The sequence below is a fragment of the Equus przewalskii genome, chromosome 4, assembly GCF_037783145.1.
Source record: "Equus przewalskii isolate Varuska chromosome 4, EquPr2, whole genome shotgun sequence".
NCBI classification, from domain to species: Eukaryota; Metazoa; Chordata; class Mammalia; order Perissodactyla; family Equidae; genus Equus; species Equus przewalskii.
The window spans coordinates 3,219,089-3,245,074 of NC_091834.1; the positions used below are offsets into that span (position 1 = coordinate 3,219,089).

A 25,986-nucleotide genomic window follows, 5' to 3' on the forward strand; every position below is an offset into this window, starting at 1 on the left:
TGATGGTTTAAAAAATATATTTCCTAGGTACAAGACCCATGCCTGATACGCTAAAAAAGCCCTAAATGAAGATTTCTTGGCTATGCATTTTCTTGTGTAGTTACAACTTTGCAGTTATTTTTCAAACTCTGAAATCTGGGGGAAAACAGATATTAACCATTTCAAATTATGGCACACTTGTAAGTAGTATTTATTGTTGGAACGAGTGTCTTCTGAAGATCCTTCAAATAAAACACAGAAGAGTCAAGAACACAGAGAGTCTTGTAAACTTAAGAAGCCTGCTTAGACTCTCACCTGCTCTACCAGATACAGTCTCGAGACAAAAGCACAGCATGTGTGTAAGTTGGAGAAAATAAACGTACCACAGCATGGGTGGCACTTACTGGGTCAGAAATAAAAAAATAAAGTTATCTTTCAAGTTCACAGTATTATTTTGCCTGCCCATTATGAATGCCAGTCTGCAGGGACCACTGCCGAAGTTCCCCGACGAGTACATGGCCCCTGACAATCGAGCGAGCAGTAAACAGCTGTCGCGTCTACACGTTTGCTCCCAACTGTGTGGTCTGTGTAAGAAGGCAGCCATGATTATTTTTAGCAGATCAAAGAGGAGTTTGAAGGACAAAAAATGTATCTTGGGAACTGAGTGTACGCATCATCCTGAATTGCTAAGACTGCTTAAAGAAGAGAGTCATTAATTAAATAATAGTATCAATAACTAGATATGTATAATATCCCACTCATGACTGATTGAATTAACTTCCGATATTCTGCTGAGCAGTTGCAATATTGCTCCTTCACTAAACTCAGGATTGAAAACAGCGTTGTTTGCAAGCATTTGTGAAGAGAATTTTAAAAAAGGTATTTTGCAGGTTAAAAGAGCACAAAAAGATTAAGAAAATACATTTTTGTGATAAACATGGGTGAAATTAAATGGCCAATCAAGCCATTCTACAATATTCTTGTCATTGTTACTTTAAGCAATTCTATTTCCCTAAGTTATTTCTAATTATTCAGTCAGATAAATTTTTGACCCATATCAAATACCAAAAGCTGTAATACAGAAGAAAAAGAAAACATTCTCAGTTACAACAATTGAGAAACATTTTGGAAACACGAAACCCAATAATGCAATGTGATCAAATTGAGGTAACAATAAACAAAGTTTACTCTAAAAAAAAGGGATCTAAAATAATCAACTCTTGCTGTAGGTTTTAAAGTGAAGTGTGGAATAAAACATAATGAACTAATATAGCTAAAGGGCTTACAGTAGTGATGGCACACAGGAAAAAGATTTCAGTGTTAGATACTATTATTATTACCTTTTTCAGCACCTGAATGTATTGTTCCTGCTATATCATGTCTAGCAATGGACATTGGCAATACTTTCCTTGTAGAAACGCTCTCAGTACTAGTGGCAGCAGAAACGGTGGCACTTGCTGTTGAAATACTAGTTTTATTCTTGGTCGCAGCACCATCAGAGTTCCTTTCATCTGAGTCTGAGTCATCAGAGTGAAGAGGATTAGTGAAGCTGAGGGGTGCTCGGAGGGGAGGGGACCCGCCAGGATGGTCCACAAGGTTGTGGGCTTTCCCTTGTGTCGTGGGGCTGGGTGTTGCGCTCACAGTTCTCACTGTCTGACCCTGGAGATCAGAGGATTTGCCGTCAGAGGCATCAGGCATGGGTGGGGTACTCTCAGGTCCATGAAACGACCACGTTGCACGTCCTTTCTCATCAAGAGGCAAGCGGTCTGGCCTCGGAGGGGTGTCTGAGTTCTTCTGTGACTCTTCTGGTGGAATAACTGGAGTTTTGTTTAACTGTGGTACGGTGCAGTTCACACAAGAATTCTGAGAAACATCATCAACTTTTAGATCTCCTGAACTCAATTCCTGTGACTTAGAGATTTTATCGATTAGACAAGGCGAAGCTGATTTAATTTTAATTGCATGTCCCCTATTCAAGAGTGTGTTCCCATCAAAACTTTTTGGTCCCTCTTGGAGAGGGACCTTTTTAATCTCAAAACTTAAATTTCGCTCCAATTTTTTATCTATCTGTTCAATAGTTGATTCATTTTTTCCTGGAAGTTCTGTTGATTTATTATAGTTTCTGTTGAGGTCTGTTGAATGTTGTTCTGATGAAACCATGTGCAACACTGGCTTTGGATGGTATCTGTCATTATCCTGCCACACAGTAGTGACTGTTGGAAAAGCTGACGGGGGGGAAGGCGTCAAGATGGGTGGCACCGGGTGAGGTTCCGGCGGCTGCAGTATTTCTTCCTTTGCGTCCCCTTCTACAAGGCAACTGCAAACCAGACATTAAGAAAAGGGTATTGTAAGAATGTTCGTCCTTTTTAGAAATAAGTTGATAGGTAACAAGTATGGAGCTAAGGCTACTATATTAAAAGTCAGTACTGTCTGTGATTGTAAATAAAAAATTATAATTTGTCAAACTAAGAAAGTTTAACGTTAAACAAGGTAATACATGTACACTGTTATGATAGAAGAATTTTAATGGAACACGGTAGTCCCCTTCCACAGCTCTCCAGCTACCCAAAGACATCAAATTTCAACTTTTTTTTAATAGGTGCTTCTAAGATTTACCTCCATATTTCAAAATATTTCAAAATGCATAAACTGTTATTTCGTGATCCTTCTATTTCACACATTCTCTACTGTCTTCCTACAATGTATCTTCTCCATCTTCTCAGTATTGTCATATTGTAATTTTCAGTTAGTTCAATCTTACGACTAGATAGTATTCATACCCATCACACTACGATTTCATATCTTTTCTTAAACAACTTCTTGTTTTTCCCTAATAATCTACTTAGGTTTCTGATATCCCCTTCTACACGTATGTCAAACATTAAATTGTATTTTGTTTCAATGATTTGACTTTTTGTATTTAATTTAATTACCTGAAGCTTACTTTGGTGTTTGGTGTGATATAAGATCCTAAATATATTTTTCCCCAAGTGGTTAGTAATATTACAATATGATGTAATAAATAACCCTTTCCCCTCCCTATTTAATATAAATCAAATCGTTTAGCAACAGGATCTATTCCCTGGCTCTTTACTCAACTCCATCAAATGGTGTATCCCACTAGCAGACTATTTTCAATATTACAGTTTTACAATTTTTGAAGAGTTGGTCCCTGCTCATCACTGTTTTCATCCAAAGTTTTCTTTGGTATTTTTGCCTCTTTATTTATTCAAATGAACTTTAACATTATACTGTTTAGAAAAGATTCCTTTGGTATTTTGATGAGAACTGTACCAATCTGAAAAGAAGTGATATTTTAAATATCGCTGAGAAAAGCTAAATTACATTTAACTTTTCCAAACAAGAACACAACTGTTCTCATTAACACAAATGAACACATTTCTCCTTACGGTTTTACTTTCTACTTAAGCTTATTTGCAGGTATTTTAATCTTTTCTTCTTTTATTTGGCTGATCTAAAGGACCATTTTCTACTTTTATTGCTCCTCTCTTTCTTATAAATTAACAATTTTAAGGCAACATAGCTTCAAATGCCTCCATCTGAACAGACCTCAACTCCCTGTTGTACCCTGCACATCCTGTCACCTGCCCAGGACAGTCCAAGAGCCACAGACGTCTGAGAGACCAGTGCACTCTCCCAGGCAGCCCTTAGAGGAAGGAGATATTCGTGCACTTCTGCCAGATACCAAACTCTCCTTCAAGGCTTCTAAAATGCCACTTTTCCCTGGTTTTCCTTTATCCCTTGGTTGTTCTTTTCTTCTTTTACAGCTTTCTTTTAGTCTGCTCTTCAGGAATTTTCCCTCGCTCTTCACAAGGGTTCTCTCCTTGGTACTTTGTTATACTATACCCAGAATCTGAAAGATTTTATTGAGCCCCAAGTCTTCTTTAGCAGCTATATAGCAAACTGTCAATAAATGTTTACCTCCAGCCTAGACATCAAAATGTCTACAAAAGAACCACAGTCTGTCTCCCTCCAAATCCTATTCCTACTTAAAACTGTTTGAATTGAGAGGCATTAGAAGAAAGCATCAAGTATATTGTCACTGTCTCTCAAACATTAAAAAGAGTAAGAAAAATTTACTAAGGCATACACCCTTTTGTGTCTCTGTAGTATATGTTGACAGTTTACAGAACTAGCTAACAAGGTACACTGCCAGAGTGCGGGTGCTGGTGAAAAAAATACTGAAAACTGGGGGGCCAGCCCCATGGCTGAGTGGTTAAGTTCGCAGGCTTTGCTTCAACGGCCCAGGGTTTCACGAGTTGAGATCCTGGGCACGGACATGGCACCGCTCATCAGGCCATGCTGAGGCGGCGTCCCACATGCCACAACTAGAAGGACCCACAACTAAAAATACACCACTATGTACTGGGTGGCTTTGGGGAGAAAGAGGAAAAATAAAATCTTTAAAATAAAATACTGAAAACTGTATTAGTTTAACAAAATATGTATTGAATATAGGAAATTAAATCTGCTATTCAAAATCTCTAATATGATTTCTTTAAATATTTAAAAACTGGAATCATATGACTGATTAAATGTAATACAACAAACACGAACCTTCCTCTCTAGGTCTTTCTCCAACAACATGTCCTCTAAACCACCAATTAACTCATCTCGAGCCAGAAGTCACACAGTGTTCTTCGTGGAACACAATGGAACCCTGCCATTTGACTCTACTGCATAAACACGAAAAAAGACGACCGGAGCATATAATATAAAACCACACACATATCCCCAAATAAAATCCTGTCTTAAGCTGAATGAACATTTTTCTGTTAATACTTATTTGCTACTTCTATGTTATCTGTCTATTAAAGAATAACACAAGCCAAACTTTTGAAAAGGTAAATGAGACTTAAAATTCAGAAACTTCTATTCACTTGTTTCCTTCAAAATTAGGAAGTGGCTACCACTATTTGCTTTTGTTGTTGGAGGCAGATGCCCACATAAATCATAAACATCTGTGTACACTTTGAGAACCTCTCTATTGGCTCAATCTCAAAAACCAAATTAAAAGATATTAGGGTAGCAAAAATGTTTCTTAATTTGCCTTAAGGCCAGTACAATTTCTTTTAGAACTCTACAGAACTCACATGTGGGACAGAGAAGTCTGAAAACTCACAGTCTACAGGTTTTAACTGGCTACCTTCCACAGGAGGCTGAAATTCCTATTCGGTAGAGACCAATGTGGAATCACACAGGCAAGAACTACTGGGAAGTTCTGTGAGTGCAGTCACCGTCCTGAGCAGAGACATGCTGAGACCCAAACCCCTGTGTCACTACAGTCTTCCTGCTCTTCCTCAGAGAAGGATGCAAAGGCATTCCAGAGACACAACGACTTCCACGTCTTGCCTTAGTCATTGAGGAAAGCTGTAGGCTTTCCCTTTGTGAAGAGGGACGACCCTGTTACGGTGCAATGACTCAATGCCAAGACCCAACCCTAGTCACCGCACCCAACTTTCGTCAACTTCCATAAAACTTGTAAGGGGAAAGAACTGGTGCGTCCTACATAAAGGAAGTTCCACTTTATACAGGTAGACCTATGCTTGAAACAAGACCCTGCACGAGCCATTCTGATAGTTTTATTACAGATCTTCTACTGTGCCCCATTCTAAAAGTAATTCAGCACCTCCACACTGTAGTGGGAAAACCAACATTTAATGAAAACCTAACGCGCTAGGTCCCATACGTAGCATTTTCACACACTTTATATCATTTAATCCTTAATACTTCAACAACAACAACAAAAAAACTCCCAAGGATCAAACAAGTGACTTATAACTTCAAAACTAGTAAGTGGCTGAAAAGGATTTGAAACTAAACCTTTCTGACTCTCTTTACATTCTTTCCACACTACCACATAACTGACCTAGCGGCAACCCTGAAAGACGAGGGAGGGAACAAAGGGGACAGGAATATATGTTGATTGCAACTATTATAAATGAGCTCAGCAAGAAAGTAAGAAAATCTAGGGAGAAATAAATTTACCTTTGCCAGTAATGTTATTACACATCTTCACACAATTTTTGGTAATCATACTACTTGTTCTGAAATCTTTAGAGTGTCCTCTTTTCAACGAGAGTGCGACATGTAATACCTGCGAGTCCTTGGCGGCTTCGGAGGAGGGGAATCCTGCTTGTCAGGGTCTATGGAGCTGACCAGATTTTCAGTGTTAATTTCATTCTGCCATGAAAAAAAAAAGCTTTATTAAAGTTAGGGGAAAGTAATTTTCCTTCCTCACGTTTCAAATAAATTGTTTCTGGGTTGTTGAATTTTTAAAACAATTTTGCCAAATAACAAAATGGATCTTACACTCCCTATACTTCAGCCAGAAGGACCAAACTTCAATGAAAGAGATTAACATCATAAAACAGTCCATCTCCAGTTACCCAAAGATCAATTGTGTAGAGCAGCATTTCGACATATTTCAAATGCTACAGTAAAGAAACAGATTTCCCAAGAAAATAAAGGGCAAAGAAGACAGGTTTTTTCAGACATCACTCCCACTGGAAACTTAACATGTGCAGAGAATAAAAAAGGCAACAAAATGAGACTTATATCCTTCACCTTTCCCAACCTTTTCTGGGACTCCCACTGCTACCTAGAACTTTTAAACTGGTCCCAGAAGTCATTTTAAGCATTTTTGCCCCTTCTTCCTCTGTCGCCATGGAGCACCCTACTCCATGATGAATACAGACCCCATGTCACTACCCAACCAAAGGGACACGGAACAGGCAGAGAGAGCCCATCCATCCAGGGAGGGCCTCAGCTTCTGCTGGTTACAAGGACCAGGGATGTCACTAACATGATGCTCCCGAGACAATATGGCTACAAGGATCTCGGGTTGTGCTCAGGACTGTGGATAGAGGCGCTGTGAAATTACTACACAAAACGTTGCCTTGAACTAGTCCCAGGCTCAGGAAGCACCTCATTTTATCCAGCCAGGCTGTACTAATTCTGGGCCAGAGGACAAGCAGGATTTTCACCCTTGCCTATGTCTCAGATAATTTTGGGGGAAAAGCCATCTTTGTATATACTCTGATCAATTTAGGAACTCTGAAACTGTAGTTGCCTATTTTATTAAAAAAATCAAAAGGCACTTCCACCATGTCACTCAAGGCAGCTTCTTTGTCTTTCTGATTCTCACCAGTGTCCTTTTTTACTAAGGACTCCCAACTAAAGAAAACAGAGACCTCAACTTGCCAGCAGTTTTCAGTGTGCCCTGTCTCCTGCTCTTACACATAATCAGATGTATGAGAAGAGTTTTCTGCATCTTACTATGCATCTGCCTCTGACCAGAACCACACTCACATCACGAGACAGGAAGCTTTCACCCAGAATTAAAGCCACCGACTGTGACGGACATCTGCTGCAGGGCTATCTGCCAGAGGGAGGGTGGCCACATAATTTCTGTCCCATCAGGGCTCTCTGAGAGGGAAAGGGGCAGCACTGTTAGTTACTGCGCCTGGACAACAAGTATGAGCTGGTGCTGCCTCAAGTGAATCAGGACTTTGGGTCACCACACTTTCAGATTACCTCAGACATCACCAGAATTTGGAGACTGTTTGAATCATAAAGATCCCTCTGATGCATTAAGGATTCATTTGCTTATTATTTCCATTAATTACAAAATCATACTCCTATAGCAACACTCATTAATACACTTTTGTACCAAAATCTGCAAATATTCACATTAAGTAGGTTAAAGATTACGGGTGAACCATATCAAACCGCTTCTACTGGACTGTTTCTATCCTACAAAAACACAGCACTTTTTTACAGTACAACATAAACAGCCTCATGTCACGTCAAGTCAGGTGCTGATGCCAAGTAAGTATAATATCAAACTCACACACACACGCGCGCAAACAGCTTAGGTTTGGAGAGCGTTTTGGATCTGGGGATGGCAGGCAAGGCACTGCGGATCTCTACGGGAAATGCGCTGAAGAGTAAGCACAGGAGAAGGTACAAAAATGTGAAGAACACAGTATTTTACTTCAAGACGTGTATAGTCTGGTAACATCACCAAACAAAAAAGGAAAAGGGTAATAATAAAACCATAAAGTGGTAAAATCAAGCTATGAAATCATAAAGCTATGAAATCAAAGAAAGAAGATGTTATTAGTAAGGATCTTAAGAACAAAGTTGAGAAATATTAAGAAGTTGAGAATACTAAGGTAGCATGTAGAATGGAATTAAGGGGCAGGTAAGATTTTGACAAAAAAACAAAACAAAACAGAAAACCCTGAAGGATGAAGGGGATACCGGGTGGGAAGGGGCCAAGAAGGCAAGCAAGGGCACCTGCAGGCAGATGACCACGTGTGACAAAGGAGAGAAGGTGTCATGAAGGGTTCCGCGTCCTGGGTGGATGAGAGAACGGTGGAGCCGTGAACAGAAAGGGCAAAAGGGCAGGAGGAACTTCTGCAGGAGGTAGGCTTTTTGAGCACAATGAATTGCATCTGATGAAAGGAATCAAGGTCGCAAAGCAGAAACGCAGCCCGGAGAGCCACTGCCTGCGCAGCACAAACAGAGCCTCCTGCTCACTGGGCTTCAGGAGAGAACAGCGCTCCTCTTGGATGCCCAGTTTGTACCTACAACGTTTGCCCTCCTCTTCCATCTTCTGACCCTCCTGTGTTAACTACAGCTTTGGTCCCCACATTTGTCCCAATGTATACAGCTCTCCTTAGTTGCTTTTATTACCAGCTGAAACAATCACCAACTTTTGAAGTTGAAAGAAATTTTAGAAATTAAATAATCCACTGGAGATTAGGTTCTAGTGTATTCTCATTTCAAGCAGAGCTTATTAAAGTTATTGTTTTTTTTTACCATTTGACCATCTTCACCCATTTTGCTAGTTATTTTGCGTATTAATATTTTCCACATAACAGCTATATCAAAGGCCACAAAAGGAAAAAAATCAGAACCTAAACTGTCAAATACTTAAGGACATATTATCAGTTGCAGAACAAAATAAATATTAAAATAAGGCACTTTAAAAATAAAGAACATTAGGGGCTGGCCCCGTGGCCGAGTGGTTAAGTTCACGCGCTCCGCTGCAGGCGGCCCAGTGTTTCGTTGGTTCGAATGCTGGGCGCGGACATGGCACTGCTCGTCAGACCACGCTGAGGCAGCGTCCCACATACCACAACTAGAAGGACCCACAACGAAGAATACACAACTATGTACCAGGGGGCTTTGGGGAGAAAAAGGAAATAACAAAATCTTCAAAAAAAAAATAAATAAATAAAGAACATTATATTTGAGGAAAAGATATTCAGAATTCACTATGACATCTAAAATGTAAAACACAAACTACAGAAGGACCCTAATATAAACTACTGCGGCTGTTAATCACCCTAGAATTGAAAATTCTGGTGTTGATAATGGCAGTGGTGCCTTTTACATGAGATAGAAAGGCACGCGTGCACACCCCACCAACGTTTGCTTACTGAGGGGTTCTAAATCCCAGGTCAATATACCACTGGATTCCAGAAGAAATTTCCTCCTTACCTCTTACTCTAGGAAGTCATTTTAGCTGTGGATACCTCTATCAAACATCATTTATTACAGTCTTACATTGCTGATCAGCATTTCAAACTAAAATTCCTACAAAAATAATTTTGATATAACACAGAGTTTGTTTTAGGAGCTTTTTCAAAAAACTTTACCTCTAAATTAAGTTGTCAGAGAAATAATAAACGGAGATTTATGCTTGTTCCTCACAGTATACGTTCAGAAAGGTAAGTAACTTATTTCAAATCACTTGACTCAACCACACAGTTCTAAGGTCATTTCCCCCAATTTTTCAGATTCCACTTTTTCTCTAACTGGGATTTATGGTCGCCAACCACATATAAACATGCTATAAAAAGTCACCTACATTTAAAGGTACCTAGAAAAGAAGATTTCTTAAGAGGAAAGTATTAAAAAATTTTCTAGAATGATAAGCTATCTTTTCTTCTATTCAACTGTCCTTCCACTTTTCTATCCATTCATGCATTGAATTACATAGTTATATATTTGAAAGTTCCTAAGAGAGTAAATCATCACAAGAAAAAACAACTTCTAACTATGTGTGGTAATGGACGGTGATCAGACTTACTTGATCATCACACAAGACACACAAATATTGAAGCCCTATATTGTACACATGAAACCAATATAATGCTATGCACCAATTATATCTCAATAAAAAATTAATTAAAAAATAATTTTCTATACATTTAAAAAATGTAAAGGTTAGAATATTTTTCACTTCTATATACTAAGGAAATGGTAATCTAAAACATCTTCATTTCTGAAGTAGAAAAACCTTAACTTTGAAACTAATCTTGCATTTATGGAAAAAAACGGAAATACTTTTCAATTAAGTTTAAAGAAAAATGTACAGCCTATTCAGCTTTTTGAAATATTAAATGAATCTGAATTTAGATAAAATTGCACGTAATATATAAACATGCTGTCCCATATTATAAAATATTTGGCTACATTCAGCACAGGTTATTACAGGCTTTAAGTAAACTAAAGGGAAGGAGAGAAGGTGATGTGTGGGGCCTGGTTGCACAATGATGCCTATGTTAACAAACGAAATAAGAACGAGGTCACATACACAAATCTTACAAATCTGCAACTGTCACTTAGGTAAAACTCATGGATCAGTATTAGATTATCTTAACACATTGAGATCGGCATTTGGCAATGAATCTCTCATTTGTAAAACCAAGAAATTTCAAACAATAGCCTGAGAAACTGCCAAAATCATGTAAAGGGGGAAAAGGAAAACAAAGTTTATAAATTTTGCAGCTCATTTCCTCATTTTACTTTAGTTATTGGGGATAAGTTGATTTATCATGTGATAGCTGTCTTGGGTTCAGTGATAAGCATGCAAAGAAGCTCTACCAAAAAAACAGTCCCAAACGTTCAAGGGCAAGGTTATTATATAGACACAGGAAATAGAACTACTTAGAAAGCACAAGCAGAAATGAGAACACCAAGAATACAGTATTTTTGTCAGGTCAAAAGTTTGAATATCCAATAAGATCTTTTAAGGCTAAAACGACATTGAACTAAAACATGCCCAAAAGGGACTTAAATGTGGGCTTATAATTCTACTTAACTATTTAAAAGCACGTACATGGTTAAGTTCGTACGCTGTGCTTCAGCAGCCCAGGGTTTCGCTGGTTCAGATCCTGGGTGTGGACCTAGCACCACTCATCAAGCCATGCTGAGGCCATGTCCCATGGGCTACAACTAGAAGGACCCACAACTAAAATATACAACTATGTACTGGGGGAGCTTTAGGGAGAAGAAAAAATAAAATCTAAAAAAGAAATTTTTCCCCCAAGGAAGATTAGCCCTAAGCTAACGTCTGCTGCCCATCCTCCTCTTTTTGCTGAGGAAGCCTGGCCCTGAACTCACACCTGTGCCCATCTTTCTCTACTTTATAGGTGGGATGCCAGCACAGCATGGCTTGACAAGCGGTGCCATGTTTGCACCCGGGATCCAAACTGGCGAACCCCAGGCCACCGAGACAGAATGTGTGCACTTAACTGCTGCGCCACCAGGCTCCCCACCATGAAATTTTTTTTTAAATAAAAAAAATGAAAAGCATGTACAAAATAATTACAAAACTTTGTATCATCGTGACCAAGAACAAAATAAAATTCATGTAGAATCAACTTACAATTACTTAAGGTGGGGTGGATGCGAAGAAGAAAGAGAACAAGGCAGTTAATTTTTTAAAAAGTAATTTATACTTGAAACAATAATGAATTATGTGATTTTTGAACTAAGATCTACCCTCCTAATTATATTTTATTTAGAATACTATGTAACTTGTCCTGGAGTCATTAAACATCCATCATAATAGATTCAAACAGGAAGAAGGAAAGGAGTTAATTAAATCATGGGTAAATAAAAATAACTGCCATGAATATTCTCATGTTAGATAAAACACAAGAAGACAAATAAAAAACTAAATATTACATCATGTTAAAAAGTAAAAATTTTCTGGGGCCGGCCCCGTGGCTGAGTGGTTAAGTTTGCGCGCTCCGCTGCGGCGGCCCAGGGTTCGGATCCTGGGTGCGGACATGGCACCGCTCATTAGGTCATGTTGAGGTGGCGTCCCACATGCCACAACTGGAAGGACCCACAACTAAGATACACAACTATGTACGGGGGGGTTTGGGGAGATAAGCAGAAAAGAAAAAAAAAAGATTGGCAACAGTTGTTAGCTCAGGTGCCAATCTTTAAAAAAAAAAAAAAGTAAAAATTTTCTAAAATTAATAGGCCAAGAACACCTACCACTCCATCAGCCATTTTTTGGGTTCCATGAATTTCATACAGCTGTAGCTGTTTCTCAAACAGTTGGGCAATAGCTCTGTGAACAAGCTCATACTGCTCCTATGAGGGAGACAAAAGGATAAACAAGGGAAAAGACATTAAAAAACAAGAAGGCATTTATGAAAAAATAGTTTATAAAGTGAAACAAAAAACTTTACCTTAGTCTGTACTGCAGAATGTCTTTGTGTTCTCATTTCTTGTATTAAATTAAATACATTAAATTCCTCTGGTATTTTCTAAAACAAAGAATTCAACACATGAATTCTGGAGTTGCTCAGAGAGACAGTTAAGACGGTCTTCCAGTTTTCATAGAGACCCTGTATACACACCAGGTAACTGGAAACATTACTGAGGACCACCTGCCATGACCAGACACTGTGGAAGCACCGTTAACCTTGAGCCTCAGCAGTCGGGTTAGTGAGCCAGATACGTGAACAAATAAATGTCCAGCCCAGGCACGACTACACTGCAGTGGAAATAAGGATGCTGTGACTAACTCTGACTGGTGGCTGGAGTGAAAATGAAGGAAATACACACAGGCAGATTCGATGTATAATCCATTCGGGGAACTCAGAAGCTTGACGTCGATAAAGCCAAGGCTGAAAGGAAGAGGGGTATTCAGGGGAGGAGAGACGGTGAGGCTCCTTGGGGTCAGACTGTAAAGCTAATAGTCTGAACCCATTTCACAGGGCAGTGTTCCCTGCGCTGGCAGTATACAGACCAGCTGAAGAGCCGGGTAAAAATAAAGATCCCTCAGCCACCACTCTGCAGACTGAATGTGAAACATTCTAGACAATTCTTTTGTACATTTGGAATTATAACTCTGCAACAGGCAACCCTGACATGAGCAGATTTGCTATTCAGGCAACTGTTGTAGCAGGGAAGATGACAGTCTAGAAAGGGGAGTGAGCGGTGGAGGTTTACTGAAGCAGTCTGAAAAAGGCAAGGCAGAAACAGATTTGAGGCACATTTACGAGGCAGAACTGTAACAACTTGGTGATCAACAAGAATATTATGGAGCAATAAAGAAGACAGTAGAGGTTTACTGTGTGGGAGTCTTTATATACATCAAAAGAGTTTTACATCACGTCCTAACCTAAGATTGTATTTATGCTAAGCCAAACTCAATCAAATGGGGACTATGTTCAAAATACACAACTTTTGAAATGATCAGCGTTTATTTGATTTGCTGGCATTCATCTAAATGCCTCTTCCCATCCCAATTTTAATCTTTTACTTTTACGTTGCAGTGTGATAGAAAACTAGTTAAATTTTATTCACTTAAAATTTATGTTTGGGGATGGCCCAGTGGCACAGCAGTTAAGTTCACACGCTCCACTTTGGCAGCCCGGGGTTTGCCAGTTTGGACCCTGGGTGCGGCCCTACACAAAGCCTGTCAAGCCATGCTGTGGCAGGCGTCCCACATATAAAGGAGAGGAAAATGGGCACAGATGTTAGCTCAGGGCCAGGCTTCCTCAGCAAAAAGAGGAGGATTGGAGGCAGATGTTAGCTCAGGGCTAATCTTCCTCAAAAAAAAAAAAAAGAAAAGAAAATGAAAAAAGGAAATGCATAAAAAACATTTTTTGTTTGAGTGTTAGATGATTATAGTTTTTGAGGAATACAAAAATAAAACTTAACCCCAGAGGGCTTTTTAAGAAACTATTTAAAATTTAAATATTCCCTAGCAAAAGTGGAAAACAGAAAGAAGGCAGGGAAAAAAAGAGAGAAAGAATAGAGGGAGGAAAGAAGGAAAAGAAAAAAACTAAATATTTTATTAATCCTATTTTATACTAGATTGATATACTCACAGAAACTATTATGCTATGAAAAATTAAAAGCTTCTCTTTAATATACAGAAAATGAGCATATTACAGACTTGTATTTTTCAAATCTATAATGAGGGCTGTGTCCTACTTATCTCTATATCCTCCACAGTAACAAACACAATTTCTGAAAATAGTAGTGGTAGTAACAACAGCAACAGTAGCAACTAACACTGCAGGAGCACTTCCCGCGCCACCAGCTCCAGAGAGCCTTTCACAGGCTAACTGATTTAATTCCTGTGTTTCTAAGAGTAGCACCCCCTTTTTCAGATTTCGAGGAAACTGAGATATAATGAGATTAAGTAATCTGACTAAGATCTCACAGCTAGTGAAGGACACAGACAGAATTTTAATCTGGGTAATCTGGCTCCAGTGTCAGCATTCTTAACCACAGTACGATAATGTTTCCAGTTAGGGATAAATATTGACTAAACTGATTATACTTATAACTAGAATAAATATAAAAGGCAGTGAGATTCTATATTAGGAAAAGTCAGTGCAGAGTTTACCTCCCTCGTAGGTATTAATTCATGTGAACAAATAGTGATGTGTTTACCTTGCTGCCCATTATCTCAAGGTGACACGTATCATTTATATCTTTCACTACCTTTATTTCTCAGACAACAAAGCTATTTCTCAAAAGGTAACATGTAAAACAAAACATACGCTGTAATTTACTGCAATTAATCATTACATTTGAAAATCATAACAGATAAACTGGACATAAGGCTAATAAAAATTCTTACCCCAGCTTTTAGTAAATTCCACGTATAATCTATGGCACAAATGGCACCTGTTCTTCCACAGCCTGCACTATGGACATAAAGTTTGAAAAAACAATTTGATTTTTGTGGTAAAAGAACTATGAAATAAATGTGGATGGACATGTTAATATTCAGAAGCAAAAAAATCATTTAAGAAATTTCACGAAATTCTACTTATTTAGTAAACAAACTACAACTTAAAGTGTGTGCATGGTAAACAGCCCTAACATTAGTATTTAATTTTTATTTAATTCAAGGAACTTCGAAGAGTAAGTGACTTATAGAATACCCTGGAACCTTTACTTTGCCATTTATCTCAGAAAACCTTGTCTATCTAATAAAACATCTTGCAGAGATAAATTTACTCTATGTTCAAGGTGGCTCTGGTGCTCCAGAGCAGAGGAGGTAAGAGCCCACCACGTCAACGGGAAACAGGTACAGGAAGGACAAAGCAGCTACGAGCCCGAGAACCTGGCTTGAACACGAGCAGTGATTCCCCGAAAGAACAGACCACTGATGGGCTCTCACCCCCTCAAGAACTAATAGAACCTGGAGAACATAAAGTAAAATACCACAGATTTTCTATTTTAAAACACGACACAAAAATACTTTAGAGCAACTGACTGTCAACTAGAGGGAGGCATATGCACCTCAGGATTGAGAATCACTGTGAGTAATTAAAGATGTTACTGACATCACCAGAATAATTGATCATTAGGAAAAAAGTTGGGCAGCATTTTAATGCACATTTTGAAACTTTTAGAAGTATCAGTAGTTTGTTAAACATGTAATCTAAGAATTCCTGATAAGGTAGATTAGAAATAACAGTACAATTTTTAAAAAGCTCTTAATAAACATCAACCATATTAATTTTTAACCAATGATATATTTGTCAATTCCACACATCAAAACATTTCTAGAATTTCAGAGTTAAGAGATACTGGGCTAAATGATACATATTTAAACTGATGGTTAAAAGAGTGATATTACAACGACATAGACAACCAGACCAATGAAACATAACAGAAAGTTCAGAAACAGATCTGAGTACATGTAAGTATTTATTACTACTGGTGGAGTCTCCAATCAAAGGAGAAAGACTAAACCACTCGATAAATGGTACAAGGAAAGTCAGCTAATAATGAACAGCAAAAACTGGATTCTCGTCTCATAATTTAATCATTAAAAAATTCCAGATGGATTAAAAATATAATGTTAAAAAAAAAAACCCCTAGAAAAGTGCTAAAATATACAGGCAAAACTTTATGCACTACTGTGTTAGGGAAGGACTTTCTAAGCATATCTCAGCGGAGAGAAATCATAAATGTAGGGGGCCGGCCCCATGGCCGAGTGGTTAAGTTCGCACGCTCCGCTTCGGCGGCCCAGGGTTTTGCCAGTTCGGATCCTGGTCGAGGACATGGCGCCGAACATCAGGCCACGCTGAGGCAGCCTCCTACATACCACAACTAGAAGGACCCACAACTAAAAATACACAACTATGTACCAGGGGGCTTTGGGGAGAAAAAGGAAAAATAAAATCTTTTAAAAAACAAAACAAAACAAAACAACATAAATGTAGAGATTCACATCTCTAACTACGTAACAATTTACAACTTACGTATGGCAAAACACAAGCAGAATAAAAACCCTGAAAAACCATGGTACTTACAACATGACTAGAAGTTAACATCCTCAATATATAAAGAGGTACAAAGAACTTGTAACATATCATTATTAGGAGATGAAATGTCTGCTATTAAAATAACTGACAAAGTATAAAACCAGCAATTCACAAAGGAACATAAATGACCGAGAGAAAAAAGCCTGCCTGTCACACAGGCATTAAAACCAACAAAAAGATAACACTATTGGGAAGAGTGGGGAGAAACGGGCACTCCCACAAACTGGCAGGGGTGGGAATAATTATAATTAGCATCAACTTTATGGATAACAAATTTCAAAATAGGTATAAGAGCATGAAAACGTTCATGTCCTTTGGCTTAGAAATCCCACTTTTAGACATCTATCCTCATGGAATACTACGCATGTGCTCAAAGATTTCGCCATAGGACTGGCCACTGGACATTTAAACTGCTGTTTAAAATAGCCAAAAAAGGATCAAGGGAAAGGGCAATAAATTAAATGCCAAGGAATGGAGGCTAAATATAAAAGCATAGTGCAGTCATGATGTATTACAGAAGAATATTTATATGATTTAGAAAGATGTACATGACATATTAAATGGGGAAACATTCTTAAAAAATACTATACACACACTAAAAGAACATATACGAAAGTTTTAACAACGGTCATCTCTAGTGGAATTCTGAGTGATTTCCATGCTATGTGTTTTCTAAGTCACTACAGTTAACATACTGTTTTGGTCGTTTAAAAATATTAAATGGTCAGTTTATTTTTTTAAAGGAAAACTTTCCTATCAAAGTGGATTTATGAACTATATACACGGACTGGACAACATTGATAGAACAGGAAAATTTCAACTTGTAAAGAAGTCAAGTCAAAGCAATTTCTTTGTCTTTTAATTCTACAATTAAATAGTTTTTCCCTTTTAACCAGTCAACTACTTAATTAAAAGGTCAACTAACCACTGAATTACCTATAGAAAAATATTTTTTAATTAACTAAGTGGTTAACTGACCCCTACATCTCCAACAGTGAGCCACCCTTCTGGCCCATAATAAAAAGCAGCCCCTCCACTTCAATAACACAGGCATTAGAATCAGACCAAGCGCAAGAGAAAAACTGTCTTTGGTGCCCCACCTACACTAAAAAGAAATCTTGTTAACTATTTAATTAACCAGCAAATCTGAGTCTGAGAAATTTCATCTACGTTTTATGATAAATGTGAAGGCAGATATGAGTCACTTCAAGAGACAAATTGACAGCAGTTTTATGAATGAAGTATTATGACTTTAAGCCTCTTAGAAAAATCTAATGTAAATTAAAAATGAAGAGAAGAAAAACTGCCTTAGGATTCAGGTAGTCTTTATTATTTGGAAACCTATATAATGATCTATCTAATGAAATTCCAAAAATCAGGTTTTAAAATATCATACATCACCCATATTATGTCACCTATATTCCAAACTTTTCCAATATTTGGGAAATTCTTTTGTACCTGCAATGAATGCAAATAGGCACATCTTCATGTTCCTGGTATCTCCTCATCAAGCTTATCATGTCCAGGATAGAATCAAACGATGAGGGGACATCATGGTCTGGCCAGTTCACGTAATGAAACTGATACAGCCTACGGGATTCCTTCAAGAACAGATATTCAACAATTATGAAAATACATATGCAAATTTTTGAAGCATACAGAAAAGCTACACATCTCATTTCACTGCCATTTCACATATTTATGTGGTATTTACCACTGCCTTAAAAAAAAACAAACCCAAATAAATGACAGCCTATCTTTATTGACTATCACACACCAAGCACTGATCTAAGGGCTTCACATAACACAAGTTGTTTAATCCACATGTAACGCCATGAGGAGGGTACCGTTAATTCTATCCTCATCTCATAGGTAAGGAAATTCAGACAGAAAGATTAAATAACTTGCCTAATGTTTCGCAGCAAGTGACAAATGTGGGATCTGAACCCAGCAGTCTTACCTCCACAGCGTGCACCACTCCACCACGCTCTACATACTATGTAATTAATCTACAGTGTTAAATGTACGAACAGTATCATAAGCACTGTATTAGAAGCTACTGTAATTAGAAGACTAACAGAATATTTAAATTGAAAAAGAAAATTAGAAATAGACTTGTCCAACCCCAAACCCACCTGTCTTATCTTAGATGAGGGGTTCTCAAAGTACGGTGTGGGCCGCTCCCACGTCCCCAGACCCTTTCAAGGGGTCTGGGAGTTTAACCTATTTGCACAGCAATACTAAGGTGCTATTTGCCTCTTTCACTCTCATTCTCTCCTGAGTGTACAGCAGGGTCTTCCCAAGGCTACAGGACTTAGCATGATGTCATCACTTCAACAGCTAATGGAATGTGTATCCTTGTGTATTCCTTGTGTATTTATGTTTTTTAAAAAAATCTCAGTTTTAATTGCAAATATAGCAAATACTGAACGATATAACTCAGATAAACAAAAGTTCTTTGGAATCTTTGATAACTTTTAAGACTTCTGAGTCCTGATATCAAAATGTTTTGAAAATGGCTATTCCAGGTGTTTAACAGAAAAACCACCTCTTGGAATCCTGACAAACTGTACCCAAATTCTACTTCCTGCCTTTTCCTGAGTAACTTTAGGTAAGCTACTTAACTTCTCAAAGACTCTGTATCTTCATCTATGTGCAACATGGATAAGAGTATCTACACTATCAAGTTAGGAAGATTGAGATGCCTGATACGATACTGAAATTCAATAAGGTACCTATCATTACCACTATAGATTGAAAAATAGCAACCAAAGGATAATAAATGACTCAACTAAAGGGACACAATTAGTCTAGCCAACGCAGAGTAAGAGTGCTGGAACCACATCTGCTTGTTCCAGGGAGGCAGGAGTTCTCAGCATGTTTACAAACGCACTGGTTGGGGAAGAAGGACTCACTTCATGGCCAAGCTGAATTCCTTATGGTAGTTTAAAAATTAAGGGACTAAAATTAGAGAAACTGGGAAATAAGTTGACAGGCATTCTTTAATGTCCATCAGATTTTTCTTTGATTCCTTCCTAGAAAACGATTATTTTATATAGCTCTGAAACACTGAAGTCAAGGCCTCAAGTGAAAACAATACATATCTAAATGAAGACACAGCTTTGATGGTGGCTTGTCTCTTCCTAAAAAATTGTAACTTAGTAAAAGTGGGTAACAATTATGTAAACAATGCTATAATCTGCTTACTGCTAGAGGTAAAATGTTTGTAGCAAAGAAACCAACTATTCCAAACACAGTAAATCTAATTTAGTTTGGAAAGTTGTTCTAAGCAAGCTGAAATTTACATTACTTTATTATCTAATTTGATAAGCATAAGGCTCAAGACACTAAATAAAACATTAGACTCTGATTTTCTTCATTATTTTTCATAGCTAAAAAAGTTAACAATTCTTCACTATGTAAGATAGTGTACTATTTCTATATCATCCCTTTAAAAACTATCCTTAAAAATTGTCTCTCAAAGGAAAATACTTACATTTTGAAATTCAAGTAAGAGTGTCCTAATGAAGTAGTCTGTTCTTGCTTGTTCAGCTTCCTAAAGAGAAACACTTGTGAGTCAGGGAGAACATTAAAACAAAAACATATACACACTAAAACAAACAATGACCTCATATTTAAAGTCCACAGTATAAAATTAACCTTTAAAATTCCAGGTGTACCTGGTAATTATAAAAACAAATATCCTAAAAATCATCAATTTGTTTATCCAACCTCTGTTTATAGTATCTTTCTTTTTATTTTTTTAAACACAAGTAACTGTTAACCAATTACTTAGCTAGGAGTCTATCATCCAATAAGATATTTGCAACTAACAACCATCCCCAGAATCATGTAACAGAAATAATACAAATATTATGGCACTCCTCAGGACTGACCACCGTCTTCAATCATTTTATCTACCTAACAATCAACTCTCAAAACTGGATGCCAACTGGGGAAGGAAGAGGATGTACTCAGAAAATCCCCAATTAGTATTTCGGTTGATGACAGCATAACCACTTTAAAAGTCTCTTACTGTCATTTGTCAAAAGTATTGGAGAGAAGCCTTTACACCAGTTTGTCACTAAGCAAACTATTCTTTTTGACCTCTTAGTTAAAACCACAGATAGGCTAGGATAGCAACTGTCAAGAGCAAGAGAGCATACTGTTTTATTAATAAAAAAACTTAATATTATTCCTGCCTTAATTTTTAATATCATAGTAATTTATCTTTAACTTTTCAAATAACATTAAGGGGAAAGTAAAGTTTTACTTTGGCCAAAAAGGAGTATGGATGAAAACACTGGTCCAAGTCTTAACTTTTTCCTATCTGTAAAGGGCAAAATAGTAATATTTTTGGTTTGGTAGGCCTTAAAGTCTCTGTCTACTCAAATTTGCTGTTGTGATAGGCAAATATGTAAATTAATGGGCATGGCTGTCTTCCAACAAACTTTATCTACAGAACAGGCGGTGGGCTAGACTGACCCACGGGGAGTAAGCCGACATCTGGTCTAAATGGTTACATGCAGCAACACGAGGCTGAGCTCGTCAGCCACCCTTCCCCTTCCAACACGCCACCCTCCTCATCCTCAAACCAAGAGAGCTCCTGATACCGTCCTTTCTCAAACACTGATTGCCAAGTAGCCCAGCCACTTACTAAGGTTATTTTCAACAACTTGCTTTGTTTTTATAAATTTGATTTTTGTTTACATCAGTGATAACAAATCCTGGGTTGTCTGAAACAACCACAAGAGAAACAAATTACCTGCCGTTTTGAAATCTTCAAAGAAAAGTTTTTCCTTCTTCAGCATGGATCAATCTCAACATTAACAAATGAAATCAGCTGTTACTAATCAAATCAAACCTCTTATCAAGAGGACTTGATCATCTTTTAGTTCAGCTGAAAAACCACCCAAAAAAGTCAATTTATTTTTCCAAATTACAAACTATTTCTTTCTTTTCTGTACACATGACAGTAAGTTGTTTACTACTGACCCCCCAAATGGTCAAAAACTGCAAGTTGCTTTGCTGTTGAATGTTAACCACTATATGTTTTCATTGGAAGTGTGACATTTAGTACAGTTATCTTACTACATTTTAATGTACAAATGCTCACACATGCACACTGCACAGAACTAGGTTTCCTGGGCCGTCCAGGACTTGACACTGTAGGACACCTTCTGGAGTGGTGCGGGCGAGGCATTCCCTCGCAGAAGTAGACAATGTGGTATGTATTGGTTTCTGTTCATTCTAAATATGAAATGCGGGAGGAGTTTTAAAATTTTTACATTTAACCCACGAACAGTTAACTCTAACCACAATTTTAGCGTATTGATTGCATATTAAATACAAGCAGTTCAATTACGAGCTACAGTTAACATTATACAAATCACATTGCATTTACAAAGGATATTGTGTAACACAGCTTGAGTTTTTCCTACAACCACCTAGAAAGCACTAAACTTTGGGTGTGCATCAGAGAGATTCAGAAGTCATAAATACAAAGTAGTCATGAAATTATGGACTTCTTGAACTCACCAATGACAAATAAATCACAGAAATTATATTTCATTTAACCATGGAAAACAAAGTTAAAAACAAGCAACTGTGAGATGGGGAATGTGATGGTTAATTTTACACGTCAACTTGGCTGTGCCATGGAGCACCCACACATTGGTCAAACGCTGTTCCTGGGGTTCCTGTGAGGGTGTTTTTAAGTCAGTGGGCTTTGAGTAGAGCAGCCTGCGTTCTATTAATGTGGGTGGCCCACACCCAATCAGTTAAGGCCTGAACAGAACAAAAGGATCCGCCTCCCCCATGTAAGAGAGAAGTCCCCAGCAGACTGCCTTCACCTGCAACATCGGCTCTCGCCGTTCGACAGCAGACTGTCTTTGGAACTGAGCATCAGCTCCCTCGGGTCTCCAGACTGCCCGCCTTCAGACGAGAGCTGCTGCATTGGCTCTCCTGGTCTCCAGGCTGGAACTGAGCATCAGCTCGCCTGGTCTCCAGACTGCCCACTGACTCTGCAGACTGTGGACTGGCCAGCCTCCATAATCGTGTGAGCCAAGTGCTTATAATAAACCTCTTTCTCTCTACATACACACATCCCATCGCGTCTGTTTCTCTGGAAACCCCTGACGAGCACAGAGAAGTTATTTAATTTTCATGTATGCTCAATCATGGTCTTCTGAGTTGAGCAAGTAAGACAACATACTTCTTTCAGGTAATTAAGAAAGATGCCATCATGCGTAACCTGAAGCAATTTGTTTGGTTGTATTCTAAAGCTTACTTATATTTTACTTCCTTTTTTGTTTTTCCTTCATTCTTTTTGTTTTTAATTCACTTTCTCAGATTTGTGCTGTGTTAGTTTTAGAACATGAATTTAATTCATTTTCAAAGCTCAATGAATAGTTAGGTCTACAGATAAAGTTTCATAAGAAATTGTCTGCCACAAAGGATCACTCTTTACTTCTAGGACGGCAGTTCTCAAACCCACCTTTGTATATAATTATGAGAATTTAGGGGAGCATAACGTAGATATGAAAGATCAATATGATGACCTATACTTCAGTCATAAAGGGTCTTTCCCATTTATTCAATTTGAAACTAATACTTTACACCAATTTTCAAACAGATGTCTCAAAGCACAGTTACTCCGTTTATTTTTATACACATAAACACTTATCAACTTACAAAAAAGACTAACAGAATTAACATACTGAGGTACAAAGACACTATACATTTATGAAAATTTAAGAGGAGTGTAAAACAAGCATTCTTATTAATATGAGTTTGCTCTAGTTAACTGCAGTTCACACGGAAACGCTGAGTGCTTGGCTTGCATGAGAACGGCTTCACATCGCAGTGTAACTTAATTATTCGCCAGTCTACTGTGCCGATTTTCTGAGTAAATAATGTATATAAAAAGAGGTACTTACACAAGAAATTTTAAACGGTGCAAATGTTATAGGGTCTTCTCCATACAATGGCCAATAGCGCTCACATTTTTTCTGTTGTCCAAAGAAAAAGTGAGTAAGTAATCCACGTTAATAGTTTTTCTTGAAATTTTACAAATATTTTGTGCCCTGGTATTCAGCTCATAGCTCCTTCCCAGAAAACAGAAAAACTGCCATCAGTAGGCAAGTAGCTTGGAGAGCTTAAACTTATCCAACTGTTCTTAAACGTGGGCTGCTGTGTCCTCTCCAAAATTAGCCGTAAGAACCTTAGTGACATGAATGTCTAAGCTGTTCATTGCTATCTGCATGGTTTACAGAGTACACTCCAAAGATTCTCCTCCAGAAAAGAAAAATTGCTTTAAAAAAAAGTGCCTGGCCCAAGGAGGTCCCTTTTTTTTTTTTTTTTTTTTTGAGGAAGATTAGCCCTGAGCTAACATCTGCTGCCAATCCTCCTCTTTTTGCTGAGGAAGACCGGCCCTGAGCTAACATCCGTGCCCAACTTCCTCTACTTTATATGTGGGATGCCTGCCACAGCATGGCTTGCCAAGTGGTGCCATGTTCGAACCCGGGATCCGAACCGGCGAACCCCGGGCCACCAAAGTGGAACATGCACACTTAACCGCTGCACCACCAGCTGGCCCTGGAGGTCCATTTAATATAAAGCGTTGCCAGACAAGTTCTAATGCTAGTAAAATGACAATCTCTACGATATCTGGCTGGTGCTCGTTAAGTGTAAAATCCGTGGCATAGTGGAAAGAGCACTCTACTTGGTTTCAAAAGAATGCTGCAAGTACTAATTTTACAGTTTTATTGACTTTTACTTCCTTCACCTGTAGAAATGAGAACAATATCCTTATCTTACACGATTGTTGCAAGCACTAACGTATATTTCAAATGTTCTACTGATGGTAAAACCCTATACAAGTACAGTGTATTATTTAAATATCCACTCTTATTTGAGATTACAAAAAGTGTAACTAGTTCCCCCTCTTACCCTCCCTTTTTAAGCAGGTATAGAAAGAGCAGAAAATTCAATTATCATTGGTTTCTAATATGACACCCCATCATTTTAGAAAACGAGGTAAGTGAATGAATGAAAGCCTAACTTTACAGAAGATAAGGTGATTCTGATGCTAAGAAATGATACAGTTTTATCAAGACACAATAAAATGAAAGCCTTTAAGTGACAAACACTAGCTTAAAATAAACCTTTTGGCAGGAGGAAATCCATCACTTCTTACTAAAGTTTTATAGTTCCAAACACAGTAAGTAGAATGACTACCTACAGACTAGAATGAACTGTCAGTTGAAAATCCTGCTCACAGGGCAATAAAGCAGAACCATCTGCTATGTCAGTGGAGCTTACAGCAAATACTATTAATATTTTGGAAGGGTTAAAATCACAGACTTCACTTCCCAGTAAAAGTTTATAGAAAAAGATAAAATTAATTAAATTATTGTGAGGATTTTTTTGGTCTTCTACCAGCTAAAGTTTTAACATCTTGAAATAGACAGAAAACAAGTTATAGGAGATTAATTTAGTAAAAACTAAACATGTGAGCACCATGACTCTCATTCAGATGGGCAGTAACTGAGTAAGGACTGTACTAGCATTTCTATTCTGGGTATAAACTAATAACAACTGACACCAAAAACTACGTGTTAGACATCACACACATAATCTATACCCATACACTATTCGTTTCAGAGATGGAAACGCTGAAGCTCAGAGGGGACAGCTCACTGCACTGTGGTCAAAATGCTAGTAAAGTGTAGGCTTGTGGGATTTCACTATCTGTGCTCTTTCCATCAGGCCACATTCCAAGTCAAGATCAAGGTCAAGTTTATTAAATAAATTCAGAGGCCCTAACTCGCTGAAAATTTACTACCTACAAAACATTATGAATCACAAAATCTTTAGCTTTAAAATGTTTTGCACTCAATAAAACTTAATTTTTCATCAAGTACCACTACTGATACGTAAAATGTGAGCATATTAACAGAATGAAAAGAGAAATAAATCCTAAACCTTAACAGTAACTTAAGAAAAATTAGGAGAGTGAAACTGAAAATTCCCAATACAATCGATTAAAAGTACAGCCATGCGTTGCTTAACAATGGGGGACACATGCTGAGAAATGGATTGCCAGGCATTTCTGTTGTGCGAGCATCGTGGAGTGCACTCACACAAACCTAGATGGTACAGCCTACCAAACACGTATGTTCCATGGTGCTAATCCCACGGGACCACTGTTGTACACGTGGTCCATTGTTGAGCAGAACGTCGGGATGTGGTGCATGACTGTAATGGTATTGAAGCACATGCAGAATTCCCCCCTACCTGTACAACATACATTCCAAGAACCCCAGTGGACACCTGAAACTGCGGTTCCTACTGGACCCTATATATACCACGTTTT

The 25,986-nt window shown here is 38.0% G+C and overlaps 1 protein-coding gene across 2 annotated transcripts in view; it reads right to left on the bottom strand.

Annotated features, from left to right (window-relative positions):
- The window catches only part of PTPN12 (protein tyrosine phosphatase non-receptor type 12), an 89,080-nt gene that overhangs the window by 8,863 nt on the left and 54,231 nt on the right, over positions 1-25,986 (bottom strand). Inside the window, exons 6-13 of one of the 2 annotated variants that reach the window (XR_011539372.1) lie at positions 23,549-23,620; positions 20,107-20,166; positions 18,069-18,211; positions 14,912-14,978; positions 12,501-12,578; positions 12,304-12,402; positions 6,098-6,183; positions 1,388-2,296 (exon numbers count right to left, since the gene is read on the bottom strand). Coding sequence is in view for 1 of the 2 variants with exons in the window: in XM_070617014.1 (XP_070473115.1) it covers positions 1,320-2,296; positions 6,098-6,183; positions 12,304-12,402; positions 12,501-12,578; positions 14,912-14,978; positions 18,069-18,211; positions 20,107-20,166; positions 23,549-23,620 (1,582 nt within the window). In the remaining variant the exon portion in view is untranslated. Of the gene's footprint in view, positions 1-1,319; positions 2,297-6,097; positions 6,184-12,303; positions 12,403-12,500; positions 12,579-14,911; positions 14,979-18,068; positions 18,212-20,106; positions 20,167-23,548; positions 23,621-25,986 lie in introns of both variants that reach the window. The other variant, XM_070617014.1, reaches the window with a different exon arrangement.